The 20,389-nt window shown below is 35.7% G+C and overlaps 1 protein-coding gene across 2 annotated transcripts; it reads right to left on the reverse strand.

Annotated features, from left to right (window-relative positions):
- Positions 1-2,225: 2,225 nt before the first annotated feature.
- LOC140059773 (serine/arginine-rich splicing factor 6-like) lies at positions 2,226-12,264 on the reverse strand. 2 transcript variants are annotated; one of them, XM_072105672.1, is made up of 8 exons: positions 12,123-12,246; positions 6,500-6,630; positions 6,260-6,330; positions 6,002-6,151; positions 5,836-5,905; positions 4,189-4,262; positions 3,641-3,757; positions 2,226-2,868 (listed from the first exon to the last, which is right to left on the reverse strand). In XM_072105672.1, the coding sequence occupies exons 2-8, from the start codon at positions 6,620-6,622 to the stop codon at positions 2,637-2,639; spliced, it is 837 nt and encodes a 278-aa protein (XP_071961773.1). In that variant the 5' UTR covers positions 6,623-6,630; positions 12,123-12,246; the 3' UTR covers positions 2,226-2,636. The 2 variants fall into 2 exon arrangements, with proteins under 2 accessions (XP_071961773.1, XP_071961772.1); XM_072105671.1 differs by having other exon boundaries at positions 2,227-2,868; positions 6,500-6,633; positions 12,123-12,264.
- Between the last annotated feature and the right edge of the window lie 8,125 nt (positions 12,265-20,389).

Genomic DNA, 20,389 nt, shown 5'->3' on the forward strand with positions numbered 1-20,389 from the left:
GTCTACTTCGTGTGGGAATAATAATACAGTATAATAGACAAGGTACTTTCATGCATCGTTATTCGTTTGTTCATGGCTAAGTTTACCTTGCGTCTACTTTTCAAAACGAGCGCTAGTAGTAGTAGAGTCAGTGGTGACGTATCGCAACTATACATAGCCAGCCAATCCCCGGAGATCAGGGATCGCAGTTTTCATTCGATTAGGCCCGGCGATTGGATGTGATATGGATGACATAACCACTAGCCAATCGCCAGGCACTAGAATTTAAATATAATCACTTAAACGATAATTAAGGAGATTTATGAAGAAACCACTGATTAGCCATATATTAAAAACACGTTTGTTGTATACTTGAAACCTCAAACGTATATTTTAATTTTTTATAGATTAAAGCAATTTTTAATGACAGGAAGTGGCAGACCAATATGATAATTCAAATATAAAAATTGTATATTTTATTAATATTACCAACTACTTAAAATTTCCGGACGTAAGAAAGTGAACTTTTCGTAGTCCGATTGTGATGAAATTAAAACAGTATTGTTCAGCAATATATGGTTATTGTCAATCATCGACGCAGACATGTCAATAGCACTGCGCATACGATTTCTACATGGCTACGTTTTGTTCTCAAAAAATTAACAGTTGATTGGCAGCGTTCTATAGAGACACAGAGTTCAATGAGCGTATTTGTTTGATTGGCAGCAGTGCTTTAGTATAGGTTGGAAAATCAGTTATAGTGAGTATAGTAACAATTTTTAGTAAAACAATCTTTTCACTTCACCATTGCTAATACCCTTCCTCTTCATAACAGATATACCATTGGCAGCAACTTTATCATGTAAGATTCTTACATGATAAAGTTACTATCATTGGTATTTCCGTATATCCCAATGTGTAACAGTTACAATGCAAAAGAAATTAGCCGTGTTGCTCTTCGCATGATTAAACCTTGTATGACCAAACGGGCATTTTTGGGCTACTGTCTGGGGAAACTTGCAGGATAAAGTTGCCGTCAGTGGTATTTTTGTACATCCCAATGTGTAACTTTTATTTATAATGCAAATGAAATTAGCCGTGTGGCTCTTCGCATGATTAAATCTTGTATGGTCCAACAGGCATTTTTGGGCTACTGTCTGGGGCAACTTACCGGATAAAGTTGCTGTCAGTGGTATTTTTTTTGCATCCCAACAGTTACAATGCAAAAGGAATTAGCTGTGTGGCTCTTGACATGAATAACACCAATTTTTAGTGGTCACTTGGGGCTACTGTCTGGGGAAACTTACAGGATAAAGTTGCTGTCATTGCTGTTTTAACATTCTATACACATATGCGGAGAATGTCCCAACAACTTTTATCTGTGTGGTATTTCCATGTTTGACCCCACCCCCACTATTTGGTGTCCCCAGGAAAAATTTACAGGATATGACCCAGCAGCAATATTGATTATTAAATCTTAGCCATATATCTACATAATCAGCCCATCAAACTTTTTGTGGCTTTTTACATGAATAAATTCTCTCCATTTATTTTGTCATTTTTAGGTTTTTTTGCTTTTCTGTACTTTTTGAACTGTTTTGATGTACAGACAATTAGTCGCGTGGGTGGACGCGACTCAATAGTTCACTATGTCAGTCGGTCCGGTATCACTATGCGTTTTTTCGCTTTTCTGTACTTTTTGAACTGTTTTGATGGACAGAAAAGTTTTAAAGTACATTACTTTTTGAAAGTTCATTTTTTCTGAGAGCACGCGACTTATGGCTGTTGGCCTTGTTTTCTATGGAAGTGATTAACTTTATTAAAACTACAAAATAACATTCACATCAAAGATCAAACTCCGGAGTTTTGACACAAAATATATAGCCGGTCTATAAAAATAATATAACATATTAATGACTTGAAAACGATTTTTAAACCATAAAATTTCAATTTAAATGATTTTAATGATCGCCGCGACGTAAAACCAACAGAATAGAGGGCAGCATTTACGATTGTTTTTGACACTGTTTGATGCCTAGTTCAATTATCTATTAAACGGTTAAGAAAAATATATGGTTTTTTTTCTCACAAAAACGCTATTAAAAACATCTATTGCCTTTTATCACATCGGTGGCCAATTGTCACACGGTAACAGAGGACAATGGTTTTGGTCAACACAACTGTATTTTCAGCTACACTAGCAAACCAAACTAATAATGCTACACTGTACACAAACATTACATTAGGTTATACAAAAACTTTTATTCCACTTATCAAAAAAAAAAAAACTACAGAAACCAAATAACAGTCGCTATTTAAGAATACTAACTAACTTAAAATTACAAATAAAAAGGTCAATTTATACCAGGAAATTTATAGAAATCTGAAGGGATTTAACTTATTTGTATTCATTTACATACACATATTAACTACTTCATATTCATGTAGTCTGTAGCGTAAATACATTACTAAAACTTTCAAATTGATATGCAATACAAATAAAAAAAAAAGTGATATATCAATATGTACAGTGCAGTTTGAGTAATCATTATTTGTATTGGATTATTTGCTCAATAGCAATCAATTACTCTGTAGTCATGCATATTTCTAGATAGTATCAAGATTGTACTTTTTAGATGCTACCTGTAAATTTAAGTTTAGTCATCTTTTTTAGGACTAATTGATCTGGACTTGGAGCGAGATCTTGATTTACTCCTGTCTTTAGTTTGACGAGGCGATTTGCTTCCACCACCAGATTTGCTACGGCTACGACTTCTACTCTTACTTCTTGATCGACTTCTGCTCATAGAACGACTCTTGGAACGTGAATGTCTGGAGCGGCTGCGAGATCTTGATCGAGACTGGCTACGAGATGGGCTTCTGCTGCTTCTATTGAGGCATAATATAAAATACATGAAAGTAAATAAATCAAATCAGTACTACAGCTTACAGACTGTTGAGATACACGAGCACAGATGTAAGGAATGATTCGACCAACTGATGAGCAAACAAGACATAACCAAAATTGGCGGCTTTGATAATAAACCAAAAAAAATAAGCTCTATGGCTTTGAACTGTTTGCAGTCATCATGGAAATTTAATCCGTCAACTTTACGCAACATACTAAATACACTTTGGTTTAATGAAGTAGCTAAATTCAACAATTGAACTAATGTAAAGCCCAAAATATCGATCAGGCCTAGCCTAGGCATGGTTAGTCTAATTGTGTTTTCTTTTAAACATTTACGAACCCAGATGTTATGTTGTTTGTTCAGGTGTAATTAAAACATTTAAATAAATTGCTCAAAACAATGATGAAATTCCTCCTCACCGCGATCGACACGCGTGGTGCCATGGGAGGATTGATCGCTAAAATAATGTTTGAATTGGAATAAAAAAGCTTATGACATTTCTTAGGTAATTTGTTATGAAATATATAGTGTCAAGAAACTCAAATCACGAAAATAAAAGGCCGCAAAATAGTTAAAAATGTAAAATCGGCTTTACAGTAACTGAAAACAGTAGGTCTAGGCCTAAAAGAACGGTCCATTACAAAGGGCAACATGTTAATAATAATGAATATGCAGCCTAGTTTGCACATAAAATTGAAGTTAATAATTCTTGCATATAAATGAGAGTCCAACTATACAAAGTTACTTACCGATGGCTCTTGCGTGGCCGATCTTCTTCAATTCTGATACGACGTCCATTAATCTCAGAGTCATCCAATTTTGTAATAGCATTGCGCATGTCAGGAAGGGTAGCAAATTCAACAATCCTGAAGCAATTATAAAGTGTTATCAATTATATCATGTTGTAATGATGAGAATATTTTTCGCTAATTTACCAAGGTATCATAAAATGTAGTTTTTTCTCCAAATAAAATCCACTTTAAGAAATTCCACCAATTAGTGATCAAAATCCACAAGTTGCAGCACAATTTTTTGATATTGATATCAAGGAATTTCCCCAGACTGTGAAAGCACCGGCCTACATTTTATTTTGTAAATTTTCCTTAAAAAATGGTGAACTTTTTAAAAATTTGGAAAAAAAATGTTCTAGCTTAGTGCACACAGAGGTAGATTGGTTACAAGAAAGTCAACTTTATTTAATCAATTTTACTTTAAGGTACTGTAAATTGCACAAAAACCCATTGCACCATACAAAGCTACATTGTCTTTAAATAATTAGAATATACAATCAAGTTACCCTTCATTCTTGTGTTGTTTGTGAGCATCGGCAAACGTCACTTCTCCAGCCTGCCTCATGTAATCTTTCAAGTCCTGTTTAAATACACATACAAAATGCAATATATTAAAATACAAGAAAAGTTAAAAGCAGTATCTGTAAGACAAATCAGATTAAAACAAATATTTTCAAAAAAGTCAATGCAAATGAAGATAAATATATTGCTGCAATAGAAAACTCTGTGAATGGAATAGGGAAACTTGAATTGACATTCACTGCAGAGTCTTCTCAGTTGGTCTGGAAACATCAATGTATGCCATCATGTGGTACGGCACCTGTGTGTAAGGTATTGCTGGTTAGTGCACGAGGTGTTTGAAGGTTAAATCAAGCTTTATACTACTGTAGTTTAACTGTATAGACGTCAAAGGAATAGTATGTCACTATAATAACAAAATCTTGAATTAAAGTTTTTTTTAAAAATTGCAATCTTTTTTTCTAAAGCTGGATTTAAACAATTAAAAAAAAACAATTATGAACATTATGTTTTCATGCAAACAATTTCTAATTTACAAACATCAAAGTGTTTTCCTTTCCAATTAAATGAATGTGCTTCCAAACAGAAATTAAAGTGAAATTTCACATTCAAGTCGGCCAAAAAAATTTATACATTACAATTAGTATGTATTTCATGCAATTTATAATAATTGTGTAATTCAAGTCATGTCATTAACGGATGAGAAACAAATAAATCTAAAAAAATTAAAACTTACCAAATATACTCCTATTGTATATTTAAATTTAAAATCAATTTTTCCAAATTTTATTATTTCTTTCTCATAAATTTGTTTACCCGGGATTTTCTCATTACTATACCTGCACTGGAATGCCGATTAGAACACTCCTATAGAAATTACACCAGGTAGTCAATAGAATGCAATCAGTCACACAGATCAGATGGCGAGTCAACAGAACCACCGACATCTTTGGAGTAGCGGCCTACTACTCTCAGGATCAGTCAACCTAAAGGACTTGACACGTCTTTAGGACATGACCGCAGTTGAAATTTAGAAACTTTTAGATTGAACCAGGTTTTCAATCTGTCCATGGTGCTGATGTCGCCAATTCTTTTATCTTTTAATTTGCCATAGGCATTAACTAATAGCCAGATAGGCTCCAGAACGATTTTTCTCTTTAGAATGATGATGCAGTAGCCAATTTTGAAGACACGCATCTAGGCATCCTAGAGGTAGACTGGCAAGTAGTTTACTAAGCGGCCCTTGTCAAGTCTGTGCCCAGGGAGCGAGTGCCTCTCAACATCATCATCAACCTCTTAGAGAGCCTCTAGTTAGCATGACCCTCAGACAAAAACGGCATCAGCCGGTGGCAAGCTAGTATTTAAGGAAGCACAACATATTTTTAGTCAATAATTTAATTTTATAATTGGTCTCATGCACACTCTCTTAATGCAGGATCTGACTTGCACACCTACCATTATAGTTATTAATGGATATTAAATTCAACAATAATCAAGGTATTTACATGTAATTAATGCAAACCCTCACAACCAGTTCCTAAAATAAAGGGGAAAAACTGTATAGTAATCAATTAAAATATAAAAATAATTTAAAAACCTGAATATCAACAATAGTAATGAAAAGTAGTATTTACCTGCCAACTAACACGACTTGAAAGATTTTTAACAATAACTCTAAATTCAGTTCGCACTGGAGGACCATACCTGCAAAGTAGTGAAAACATTTATCACATACTGTGAAATACACCACATTTTTAAGAATAATTCTCATTGGTAAAAAATAAATGATGCTAAACCTACTTGTCTAATCCTCCTCTACTACGCCTTGGTGGTCCATAGCTGTAACCACCACCGCCGCCGCCGCCGCCACCACCACCTCCTCCTCCTCCTCCTCCACCACCACGATGATCATCTCGTCTTCCAGGACCACGAGCATGTTCAATAATAACTCTACAATGAAAACATTATTACAGAATGTCACTGAATTCTCATCATTGAACATTAACATAGTTTAGAATATTTTCAGAGTTACAATTCTTGTAATAAATATAGTCTTACTTATCACCACACAGTTCCCTGCCATTTAATTCATAAACTGCATCATCAGCATCACGATAGTCATCAAACTCCTAAAAAAAGTATTTCCTTGTTAAATGTTTGTTCAACATTTATTTCGAATGACAAATTTGTTCATAATTTACAAAAACAAAATCAAAAAAATTTTAATAAAAATACACAAATTCACACTGCTGACATGTAAAATTATATTAAGCTCTTTAATTGAACAAATCAACTTACTACAAATCCAAATCCATTTTTTAAGTTGATTTCTCGTATTCTTCCATATCCTCTGAAAAATCTTTCAACATCCTTTTCACGTGCCTGATAACTCAGCCTCCCAATATAAATTCTACTTCCCATTTTCACACCTACTGTAGGAAAGTTAGATACCATAAATAAACAAAATCCACAATGCCTAAGTCGAATCTAATGGAATACAGACCTTCATTTGAAGAAACAGGAGCACTCAACAGCTCCCCTTAAGTTTTCAAGAAGCTAGATTTTTCTCTCCACCACCCCCTCTCCCACCGGAGTTGGGGTGGAGTTTAGTTTATAATGGAGTAGCTATTAAATTGTGTTGATTATAAACATCAGTAATGTACAGTAGGCCTGGTGGGTATATTATTTATTAATTAGTACATACTGTATCTATGCAGAATAGATTTAACATAGGCCTTTTTTAAAATGATTACGACATGTGTAAAGAAAAAGGCCCGACCAGAATTTGGAGGGAAAAACATGCGAGTCATAGGAACAACAGTTAAGATAGAGTATTATTTATTATATTTCATGTCATGTGACACAAAATCCAGGTACACAACCTTAATTAATGTTTTATCGTCAGACGGCAGCCACCCGCTCGTACTGTGTTAAGAAAAAAAAGAAAAGAGAGATTGCGGTAAAGCAGAGATTATTGCGTTTCATGCCATGCGACCAAAAAAACTAGGTCTGTATTAATTACGGCCTTCTGTCGGCAGTCTTTTTGGGCAACCGATTGAATGTTCCGATATACTATATTTAGAATGAATTTGTTACAATCCTTTTTCTTTACATCGTTTCTAAATCGACTGGACGTTCGCTATATTATGTTTATTACTGTAGTTGGCTTGTTCATTGAGGTTCACCTGTGTTGGATTGTTTACATCGTGGGAAACTTCTATTTGCCGTTGAGTAGATAAACACGCACAAAGGAACGATTACAATTAAAAAACATATATTTTTTAGTAATTTACAACTTGGTCTTCCACCAGTTAAATTTAACGCATTAATTTCACACCTTATTTCACTAAAAACATCGTAGGGGTGTTTATTTTAGGTTACGAACTCCCTACGAAGTTCAGAACGCAGCTGATGGAAAGTTGTTTATTGAGGTTACTAAGCCAAACAATGTAACCTACAAAGCCAACAATGTAACCTACAAAGCCAACAACATAGCCTACGTTCTATCTACCAAGTCTTCGTAGGTAAAGTTGCAGTATTTTCTTTCTGTACTTCATTTATATAGGGAGCAACTTGTTTACATCGTTCGTGGCTAAAAACAATAATTTTCAGCGATTTACTAGACCGTATATTTCGGAAACTACAAGTCAGATTTTCATAATTTCTTTAATTTTAATAAACTAAAAACTGTGATAAATTAGAACCTTCATCGTACGGTACAGGACCGAAAGGCATACGTAAAACATTGGATTCGTAAAATCTGGATTGACCTTAAATTGACCCTAAATACGTAGAGATCGTAGCTATAAAGGCTACCACGTTTGCATACTTTACTGTACAGCATACAGGTGGTCACTAGCTAGGCCTTGCCTAGACTATTCACGTCAGGCTAGCAAGATGCGAGGCCTAACTAGAAAAGTACAGTATATACAGTCTTTGCATTTAAATAAAGTGTTATAAATAAAATATCAATGTTCTTGTAATTTCTATCAATAAAAACAGTCGCTGCTGCTGTAGGGGGAATGCATGTCTCTCGCACAGCCATGGCTTTGTTTGTTATGGGTTATTTTAAGCGTATGTAAATAGGTATCCCAATGAAAGCGTACAGAGGGGTATCACTTTTGAAATATTAAAAAAATTCGAATAAGTAGTATGACTTTGATGGTAAATAAATCGTGTTCACTCTTAATTAATACTTTAAAAATTTATATTGTTTGAAAGTACTTGTTTTAATCTATGTATAAGTGTGTTTACAATTAAAATTAATGAAGTAGTTGCCGAGAAAATGCGATTTTAAAACGGTTCTAAAATCCCGTCGAGCCGATTTCCGCGCGTTGAAAAGCTCATCGGAAAATCCCCATCAGTTTTCAAAACACGATTACCATTGAAGCTAGCGGATTAATTTTTGTTGTATGTTATCAGGCTTTAAATGAGCTTTAATTTGATGTGAAAATCGTCTTCTATAAACAGGTTTTTCGTAACGAAAGATCAATTTTGGTGACCAAAAAACAATTTTGAATCACCGTTTATGGAAATTTTTTTTATGGATTTTGGTATTAAATTATAGCTAAATCTACATTGAAATCGATAAAACATAGATTACAAACGTATTGTGCATGGTAATTGTGCAAACTACATTTTAAAATGGTGCATGAGGCGTAAATCCCGTTCAGAATTTCGAACCATTATAATCCGGTGAATATTGTAGTGAGTAAAATATTGTACTGTAAAGTACGCGCTAGTTTGTTGTGACGTTTTCCGTTTAATACATCAATGCACCCTATCAGCGAATGGTACGTTCCATATTTTGAACACGTTGTTTTAGTTTTCCTCGCTCGACTTCGGCCGGCTCGACGCGAGATGTGTGACAGCAGCGATGTCGGAGATTGACATGTCCTATTCCGTCGTAGAATATCTGGTTTTACACATTAATTTAACAACTTAAAATTGATGTAATGTGCGGAAGATTTATTATGCAAGTATACAATGCAAATGCGTTAGGTTAAAATGTACCGAAGAAATGTATTATTAAGCTAATTTACCAACGTTACATTTGACTCTGTATACGGCGGTCGAAAGTCATTAACTGCGACCGAAATACTTTAACGGGAGCGACTAAACTTTAGCTCCGTATTTCAATTTAATAACGTAATAATACGAAAAGAAAACAATTTTTATAATGTTATATATACTATTCAGGTAAACAATTAATTGTTTTAATTAACATTGATTATTTTAAATGAGTTTATTTTGACCCATATTGTGCGTTTGCCTTAAAAGAGCATTACTTAGCAGCCCGGCTTAGATTTGGTGTCATAATCATACGGGCCTAAAATCTTGTTTTACGTATTCAAAAGTTATATATAATAGTATTTATGATTGAAATTATAAATATAAAGTATATTAAAATATTCTAATAATTATACTTACCGAAAATTAGTGTAAAAGAAAGGAAACAGTACACACCGTTTTTAACATACAGTACAGAAAGAAAATACTGCAACTTTACCTACGAAGTAGCTTCGTAGTAGGCTACGTTGTTGGCTTCGTAGGTTCCATTGTTTGGCTTCGTAACCTCAATAAACAACTTTCAATGAGCTACTTTCTGAACTTCGTAGGGAGTTCGTAACCTAAATAAACAACCCTACGATGTTCTTAGTGAAGTAAGGTGTGAAATTAATGTGTTAAATTTAATTGGCGGAGGACAAAGTTGTAAATTAATAAAAAATAAAAAATATTTTTTAATCGTAATATTTTCCTTCGTGCATGTTTACCTACTCAACGGCGAATATAAATATAAATTTCCCACGATGTATAACGTAGAGAGAGACACGATCCAACACAGGTGAACCGCAACGAACAGGCCAACTAATATAATAAACATAATATAGCGAACGTCCCATCCAGAAACGATGCCGAGAAAAAAAGATCGTAAACAATTCATTCTAAATATAGCATCAGGACGTTCAATCGGTCGCTCAAAAAGACTGCCGACAGAAGACCGTAATTAATACAGACCTAGTTTTTTTTTGGTCACATGGCATGAAACGCGATACTCTCTGCTTACCGCAATCTCTCACATGTTTTTTTTTACTCAGTACGAGCTCGACGAGAGGGTGGCTACCGTCTGATGACGATAAAACAGTAATTAAGATCGTGTACCTGGATTTTGTGTCACATGACATGAAACATAATACTCTCTCTACTGTGCTGCTCAGCTAGCTCACATGTTTTTTCCCCTCCAAATTCTGGTCGGGCCTTTTTCTTTATACATATCGTAATCATTTTAAAAAAGGCCTATTTATGTATGTTAAATCTTAATATGGAATATATATTTATTTTGCATATATTTTGTTGGTGTCCTAGCGTAGGTGTCGTTGTTTTTATAATTCGCTAACCCAACAAGGTAGGAATAAATAATTTATAGTGTAGGCCGCCGAAACCGGCTAGGCCTAGCCTCGACTCTCTCTACGTGAGCTGAGGTCCACCGGCCGGGTCCGATGTCGTTTCGTCGGCGGATTTCCGTCCAAATTAGGATAACCGATGCGTAGGGCGGCTACAAAAATTGACCTATCTTTAGGTAGGATTTTAATTAGCAAACAATACATTGTTTGTTTGCATTGTCCATGCTTCTACGAACCACCCTACGATCGAGGCGTAGCCTAGATTTCATAACAATACATCGTAGGCTACGAACAATACATCGTAGGTAGGAGAGAACAATACATCGTAGGCTACGAACAATACATCGTAGGAGAGAACAATACATCGTAGGCTACAAACAATACATCGTAGTAGAGAACAATGACCTACGTTCTACCTACGATCTACCTACGAAAGCCTACGCGTAGATACGAAGCAGTAATTTCTTTCTGTACTGTAGCTACTACTACTATTGGCGCTACTGCAGTTTCGCACCACACCGTTATATCTTCGATTTCTCACCTAAATTTTTCTTTTTCACACTCACAACATAATATTATGTAACATGTTTATACGATTCGACCACTTACGAAGTAATTTTTTTTAAATAACAATACTTTTCAAAACATTTTAAACAATACTGAACTCGATGTCAACACACTGCGAAATGTTCGCCATCTTATATTTATCACTTAATTGCCAGAATGTATGCTTCATTTTCCCCAAAAAATGTAGAAACTATAGAGGCCAGTGTAATAAAATCCGATTACACATATAGGCCTAGGCCTATTTAGTTTTGAAAGGCAAGAAATATTTTCAGCTGGCGAAAGAGAGGTTTAATTAATATTTCATTATTAATATTAGTATTATTATTCATATTAATAGGTCCTATCAATGTTTTATGTACAGACTCATATCATATCGTCGCCGTTTTGATATGTACAGCTAGGCTAGCTAGCCGGTTCTTTATAAAAACCACTCTTTGCAGTTTAAAAATAAAAACAGAAAATAAAACATGCATTGATTTCTGGCAGTTTTCTGATTCTAAAATGGCCACAGTTCGATCGAGGTATTCGCGGAAATAGAGCTGTTTTGAAAGGCATTTTTTAGTGTGATAAAGGTAAATATAACGGTGGCTAAATCATGGAAACATGTTACATAATGGCCCAAAATTGTATGATGTGGGTGTGAGAAAAAAATTAAGCGATAAATCGAAGATTTAACAGTGTGGTGCGAAACTGCAGTAGCGCCCTACTATTAGTATTACTTAGTCTAAGCTTATTATTTAGACACCGATGAATTATTTGCATGGTTCTTCTTTTTTTAGGAATCACCTATTAGTATAGTATACAGTAGGCTACTAGCCTAGACTAGGCCTAGCCAAATTGCAAATACTAATACTTAGGAGATACCCCAAATAGTATTTGAAATACTAACTGTTAAACATTAAATACTTATAAAATAATTAATAATTTAAAACATTTGAACCTCCACTTACCTACTTTGAATTTTGTTAATATGAATTAAACGCGTAATTTATGCGATCTTTTAGGATACTTTTTGTACGTTACCACCGTCGGAGACACGACACTAGACGTAGACACACTACACCAACACAACAACCCAAGCCAAAAGCGCAGCACACATACATCCGGGAGTTTAAAGTGGTGATCGGTACTCTACGCATGCGTAAATATTGTAGACGGGTTTCTCAAAATCAATACCGTAAATCTTCTAATTTATAATTCACTAACAGTAATAATTAATAGTAACCCCTAGAGGATATTAGGATTTGAACCCATCACTCTAGTAATATAGTAGACTATCTTCACCAAGCACCGTTCTTTAATATTGTAAACATTGAAGTTAGCACTATCCTAATAGATATTTTACTATTGTTAAAGTATGTTGTATAGTATTTATACTGTAGGCCTATTAGGCTAGTCAATCCATGGAGTAATTACTCCATGGTCAATCTAGCAAAAAAAAACAGCCCAAAGTGAAACAAATTGCAAACAGAGATTTTTCTTTTTTAAATTGTCATATATGATGAGGAGGTCAAAATTTTAGCATCACACCTCTGTCACTCATCCCGATGATATGCAAATTAGCTTAAATATGCAAATTAGGGTGAAATTAATAATAATAATAATAATAATAATAATAATAATAATATTTATTCGGCAAAAGTTCATAAAGTACATTTTACAATTCATCTTGCCAGGAGCAAGTAATAGGCATGAGCCCTGTCACGCCAAATGAGGTACCACTGCCAAATGAGGTACCGCACTTAATTTGGCGTCTAAGGCGCCAAATTAGGTACTATTGCAAAATGAAGTTCTATTGTAATTTTTTTTATTACAGTTTATATAAAACAAACATATTTAAGCCAGTATTAAACTACAATATGTATTCTGTGTTGTTACGCCTGTTATTAGATCAAGCTATTACATTAAATTAAATATAAAGCAGAAAATAGTTATCCTTTTTTGATTTTCGTCGAATAGATCGAAGCGGAAGTGCTTCGGTCATGGTCCGCAAATTATATGATACGCCTTGTGTGCCAAAATGTTTTTACTGCTTTTAGTTGAATCACCGCGTGTACAGTTAAAACCAATAGATTGTGCTGCAGTCAGGCCCGTAGCCAGGGGGGTTTTTTGGGGTTCGGGCGAAACCAGTGGTGGCGCCAGCGGGGGGGCCGGGGTCGCCAGGGCCCCCCCGTCGGGGAAAGCTGGCCCCCCCGTCGGGGAGTATTGGTCATATTTGTCGGGGAGAAAAATATGATCATTTCTTTTCTGGTAAAAAATAAAACCATATTAAGTGTACTACTATATATTTTAAGTAACTGCGGCATTCCATTTTTGACGTACGTACGATATACTGACAGCGAAGTAAACGGTATGATGTGGTACGCATTTGTCTGGCGGTGTCTCTTTGTACGACGAATCTTTCATGGCTCACTGCGGTATACGCGTCGACATACATCCAGGGACCAAAATGTGTATTTTTCAGATTCCAGACGAAAATCGAAAATTCATTTGCAACTACGCATCGACGTACGTTCATACAGGGATAAAGGTACGAGTTATGTTCTCACGGTTCAGTTTACGAATTGTTTCAATTTACCAATAACCCTTGGTGTACCGCGTATATGTCCGCTGTCGGTTGGTTGGCCCGAACCATAAAACAGGGTCTGGTCACGTTTCTTTTCGCGCATAAATCTCGATCTAGGGTAGGTGGGTGAATAGGGTGGCTAGCCACCTCCCTTAATTCTAAAGGGAAAAAAAAGATGCACCAAACCCATGACCGTCGCTAGACGCGGATTCGACGCACTTGACTCTTTTTAAGAAGAGTAGGCTAGAGCTATAGTTGTGTAAATAGGCCTACATAGTGAAATAACTATTTATGAATTCAAGAGTCTAAAAAGAAAACGCAATTTAAAATCTTCGGAAAATACCCACAACTGAGTTATTTTCAAAACACATGCACTCCCACTACCAGCATCACGTTTTCTTAGCTCGCTCCTCGTGTGAATGCTGACGTCATCACTCTCCAAAAAATACACCATTTTCCGCCCTGGTCCGTGTGCAAGCGTTAGCGTGGACCTGTATATTTACACCCCTGTACAGAGTAGAGTGTAATATCGTGAACTTTTTTCTCGCGTATGAAGGTTTTTTATATAATGGTATACAGTATAAACGATAAAAAAAAACGATAAACATGATGTTCTTTTATTATTATTTCATAGGCATAACATAAACATGAAACGTCTTGTTCTATGTACACGGCCGAAAAAACGGCATTTTATTGATTTGTGTTATAGACACGGCGATTACGGCAATCATCATTGTATACGGTACTAAATTACATTGAGTTATTCACCCGGCTATAGGGTATATATCTGAGGTTAACCAGATCAACCACCAAAGCACAGTCGTACACTAAACACATGCACTATCGAGGCATTTTCGGATCAAAGTTTATTATTAGTTCGTCGAAAAAGATCCGTATTAGAGTATTTAGGAAAGATTTATTTAAATTTACATTATTATGTGACATTGTTATTAAATGTAATGGAAACAGTTGCTCTAGCTCGAACTCGAACCCCCCTTTTGCGCGAACCCCCCTTTTACCAGCGAACCCCCCTTGAAAAACAAAGGCCCCACTTCCAAAATCGTGCAATTAATTATCAATTATAGCAGATTTTTTGGTCATTTTACTTCTATTAGTCAGGTGGCTTAGCGACTAAAACGTTACACGGTGGACAAAAGCACCAAATTTGGCATGAGGCTTCTTTTAGACGTACTAATTGATTTTTGCCTAGGAGCCACCCGATTAGCTTCCGATTTTCCAAGATGGCGGCCAAAATCCAAAATGGCTGCCAGTAAATTGGTATATCATATATCTCTGGCTGTAAAAGTTACAAATAGACAAATAATGTACTGAATAAAGAATTTCTGAGGTCAGTAAAACCGATTCAGGAAATATTATATAAAGTGAGTTCCAAAATGGCGCCCAAAAATAAAAATGGTAGCCATTGAAATTGAAATACATATAATTGTATACAAAGTCACAAATAGTCCATTTCCTAATATAATTTAGTCTGCAAATCAGAAGGAAAGTGCAAGCATTGCATTTTATGATTTTTTTTACCATGCTAGTTATAAAAACCCATGTTATCAAATTTCTAAAGTTTTTCCTTGACCTTTGACCTCAATTTGAATATTTTAATCCAATTGAAAACAAAATAACCATATCTCCGCAACGCTTGCATTAAATTAAATAATTTTAGTGTCAAATTCTTTGGAAGATGCATATTAATATTCGTCCTAATGGAAACATTTGTCAAAAAATGGCCGGAAGTATGATTTTTGGTATTTTTGACCTTTGACCTACATGTCATATAACTTGGTAACTAACAGTTGGACAAACTTTAAATAGGTCTCAAATTAATCAGAAGATGTATGTTTCTATTCAGTCTAATACAAACTTTTCCAAGAAAATGACCCAGATTCTTGTTATTGACCTTTGACCTGTACTGGTAGTACACATTTCTATATTTCGAAAACTAGTGGTCGTAAAAGTTTTTTTATGAGAAATTGTTAGAAAAATATATATTTATATGTTTTATAATAAAACAGTTTCTATAAAAATGTAAAAGAATCCTAATTATGATAACTAAATTTGTAATTTCTTAATATCCAATAGTATTTGTTATGTATTAAAATGTGTTATATTTGCTGATTTTAGGCACTTAACGTAAATTTATCTGAACTATGGATATTTAATGTAATTTTTTTTTTTTAATATAAAGAAAATGTAATCTATCAAATAAGACCATTTAAAAACTATTCTGACAAAAACTTAGTTAGTTACAGGTAAAAAAGTGTACTTTTACTTATGTGAACAGCGCCCTCAATCTTTATTTTCCCCAAAATACCACATTTTATGTGGTTTCAGAATCTGAACTGGTTATAACTTTTTTTTATCGATTTTTTTTACAGTTACTTGTAATTTACATACCACCTCTACCATTTACTACAGTTACTTCATTTACATTTACTTCTGCCGTCCACAGATATTGTATGTGATTTCCTAGTTTACTGGCAGCCATTTTGGATTTTTCCCACCATCTTTGCAACGAGTGACCTATATTATGTACCATGTCTAAAATATGTTTCAATGACCATGATTAGGCCTACTCCATGTTTTCCAACTTCGTTTGATACCTATATGCGATTTCTGCAACCAGAATGATATTCCAGTTTAGGCTACTGGCAGCCATGTTGGATTTTGGCCACTATCTTAACAACGAATGACCCATGTCATGCAACATGTCTAAAATATGATTCAATGACCATGAATACTTATGTTTTGATAGTTCATTTGCCTATATGCAACTTCTGCAACAAATGAAATGTGATTTTCCAATTTATTGGCGGCCATTTTGGATTTTGGCCGCCATCTTGAAAAATAAATTACGACCAGAGTGGCTCCTAGGCAAAAATCAATTGGTAGGTCCCAACGAAGCTCCATGCCAAATTTGGCGCTTTTGTCCACTGTGTAACGATTTCCTCATTTTTTGTTGTTAAGCCACCTGACTATATTGACTATGTTTAAATCGATCGAATATACAGATTGTCCGATGTCAAAGTCACTGCTGAGCGTGAGATCGACAGATTGTTGAGAGATGATGGTTATAAATATGACAGAAAAATGGTCTGACCAATCGCGTGCTTCGGCCGGGCTTTTCGGAACGCACAAGATCACGTTCAGTTCAGTTCAATCTTGTTGGGGATTTTTATTTTTTTCCTGGAAATATTTTTCATTAAACCAAAAAATTTCACTGTGTAAACTTGAATAAAAATGGTGCTGAGTTAAATTGGTACGTGTACGTAGGCCTACCGTATATTTCGGTGTATAAGACGCACTTTTGACACGCAAATTTGACCTCTAAATGTTACCCTAATTAATTTAATTACCTACTAATACTTAAATTAATTAAAAATAGTGTACTACTCTGCAATGTAAGCCTAGCTAGTTACTCACTCCTGTCTAACCACAGCGGGTAACAAGTTTATTGAATTTTTAGTTAAGGTAAATTGTCATCCTCGACTGTATTAATTAATATTACAGTACGCATTAGATATTCTACCCAGGCCAGTAATTCTCTCTGAACTCGCGGGTGTGTATTCTAGCAGCAGCATGCAGCATCATCAGCGCAACACATTTATGGAAGAGTCCATTAATTACGGTGGTGTCACATTTTAATTACACAATAACTATTTCCCTTGATCACGGTGGTTTATTTTTATTACATCTCTATGTCAACAATTTTATAATCATGTAGGCAATAGTTCGTATGTCAAGCGATATCTAAAAGAGTGTGTTGTTATTGTGTTAAGTAGCTTCCCCTAATCTCATAGTGTATATGGCCAACAGTGCTGGCCACCAGGCAAGGAGCACATGGTTAGTGCTCTCCTCTCCTCATATTGCTGTAATGCATGCATGGAAATAGGAAAGATTTTCATATAGGCCTACCCACCATGATATTCCTGGTTCATTATCAGCCCAAAAAACTGAACATCATTTGGATTGATTTTATAATGGTCATATACACAATAAGAAGGTAAAGTTACTTAAATAGACATAGGCTAGCCCTACCCACACAGTGCATCGTAACTGAAACAATATGGGGATTTCCCTTTTCATTGAACGTTCAGTTGAAGTAGAGAACGATGTAATAAAGGCAATCAAACAAAATTATATCATTTGATTCTAATAAATATGTCTCAAATATCGTTGTTTTATTATTAAAATACCATTATTTTGATTGTAAAATGTTTAAATTTCGGCCTAGAAATAAGTGCGTCTTATGCATCGACTACATAAAAAATACTAATATTTCAGGTTCCGTTATGGGTGCGTCTTATAATACACAGGTGCGACTTGTACACCGAAATATACGGTACTATTTGTTTTTTATGTTTATAGGATAAGAAATTATTAAGGGCCTAATATAATATACTTTTTTGCAACAATAAAGCTGTATTTCATGATCAGTACTGTCATGCGCGATTTGAACGATTTGCGCAATTTGAAATTGCGCCAAAAAAATCCTTGCGCAATTTGAATTGAAACATATGTGTCTCAAATTGCGCAAGCAACGTATTAAATTGCGCAAGTAATCTGCAAATTGCGCAAGGTTTTCCGACAGATTGTGAAATCATGCACACCCATATTTTTATAGTAATTTCTAAGAATGATTCAAAATTAAAGATAAATATCGCATTTCCTTATTTTAGTAGTGCAAATATTGTTATAAGTTAGCATACCGTCGAAGAACCGACGAAGGAAAACGAAGCGGTGGTGTTCCACCAGGCGGGCGCGGCGCGGGCGGCCGGCTATACTACTCTAGCCTAGCTATAGGGTCCGGACTACTGATACTGACTAGGTTACATGGCCTAGCTTAAACTAATATTAAAAACTTAAAAAGTGAGTATTAAACATTATCTTCATTGAAATAGTCTTATTTATATAATAAAATACTAAATTTTAAACTCCTCTGCCTAGGCCTAGCCTAGCCATGTATGGGAAAATTTACAGTTCGTTTTCAAATTGCGCAAAGGTGTCATATTGCGCAAGAACTATCTTGCGCAATTTACAAATTGCGCAAGAATTCTTTGCGCAATTTCAAATTGCGCAAGGATTTTTTTGCGCAATTTCAAATTGCGCAAATCATTCAAATCGCACATAACAAGTACTACTAACCTCCATAATACTGTACTATATAATTTCTCTGCATAACTCAGATTTTAGTAGGTAAAAAATGTCTCTGTAAGCTTATTAAAACAACCGAAATTGCTCTGAGAGCCAAAGCTTCCAGGGGCCTTCGCCCCCTGGACCCCGACCCTGGCCCCCAGCCTACAGTTGCTCGCTGCGCTCGCAAAATACTTGGTGTCAAGAAAACCCCCCTCTGATGCATTCTGGCTACGGGCCTGGCAGTGCAGATTGTCTGTACAGTAATGTGGGCTGTCTGCTTGGGGGTCTGTCTATCAAGGTACAACATTTCGACGAAGCAAATTTAATATTTTCATTTTGTTTTAATATCTGTAGAATGCGTCGTCATTTATTCTGAAGCTAATACTGTAGGCCTATATACCGTAATCAGGCCCGTAGCCAGGGGGGGTTTTATGGTTCGGGCGAACCCCCCCCCCCCCCCCACTCTTTACAGCGAACCCCCCTTAACCGACTGCGAACCCCCATCCCCGACATGCCCAATACCTCACCCTCATCTCCGAAAATCGTCCAAATACGTGCCCCACAGTACAAAAAGTTGTTCGTAAATTAAAAAATTCGTAAACTCGTTCGGAATAACTCATACAGTACCTTCTTCCCTGTATGAGCGTACTTCGAGCGATATAGTCTGTAAAGAGTTGCAAATGAATTGCGGATTTTAACCTGAAAAATAAATGTTTGGTCCCTCCTGCATGTAACATGATATTGACGCGTCTCACAGCGAGCTGGGGGACGTACGATTCGCACAAAGGACACCGCCAGACAACTGCGTACCAATTGTTTAGATCACTGGCAGTCAGGCAGCATGCATAAAGTATATAGCCTTCCGACATACATCAGTATTTATGTGTGGCTATGAAGTATAATGTATCATAGAGGATTATAGTGAATATTAATATTTTACACTATAATATCTATGGTATCATGTACTGTAGTTCACATTATGGCATCCGATTATTTTTTTCTAGACCACCAGCCGATACGTAGGCCTACTCAAATGTATCAATATCACCTATTTACATTGGCATATTTAATTTCCTCAACACATTGCTGTAAATAAATATTATAGATAGAGCTATAATAAGAATTGCATTTGCCTTCACCCAGTGTGCTTTTTTCGGGGCTTCTCCTAGACGTACGTTCGCATTGAACTTGAACGCAAAACAAAATATCGAGTAAATGATCAAACAATCGGCGGTTCCGCACAGAGCACGCGCATCTAACATACGGCAACAAATGTTATCGTTGAAATAGTCAACGAGTCCAAGTACGATCGTTTTGCTCATGGGTAGCATGCTGCATGAGAGTGTCTTTTCCGGCCATCTAGGGGTGTCATTTAACAAAATTTGCTTCGCCTCAGGCCCCACCCCAGGTGGGAGTGGAGGGGGGTAGGTATGGGGGTGGGGGTGACCCAAATACTTAGTGTGCGAACCCCCCCTTGACAGATCCTGGCTACGGCCCTGGTAA

The sequence above is a fragment of the Antedon mediterranea genome, chromosome 10 (assembly GCF_964355755.1).
Source record: "Antedon mediterranea chromosome 10, ecAntMedi1.1, whole genome shotgun sequence".
Lineage (NCBI taxonomy): Eukaryota > Metazoa > Echinodermata > Crinoidea > Comatulida > Antedonidae > Antedon > Antedon mediterranea.

What these genes read in the sequence shown, in the direction of transcription:
- LOC140059773 (XM_072105672.1), bottom strand. Translation starts at nt 6,622, where the DNA reads ATGGGAAGTAGAATTTATATTGGGAGGCTGAGTTATCAGGCACGTGAA. An exon ending in AGTAGAGGAGGATTAGACAA is followed by an intron (nt 5,906 to 6,001) that starts GTAGGTTTAGCA and finishes ACTACTTTGCAG; the next exon opens with GTATGGTCCTCCAGTGCGAA. An exon ending in CGGCCACGCAAGAGCCATCG is followed by an intron (nt 2,869 to 3,640) that starts GTAAGTAACTTT and finishes ATGCCTCAATAG; the next exon opens with AAGCAGCAGAAGCCCATCTC.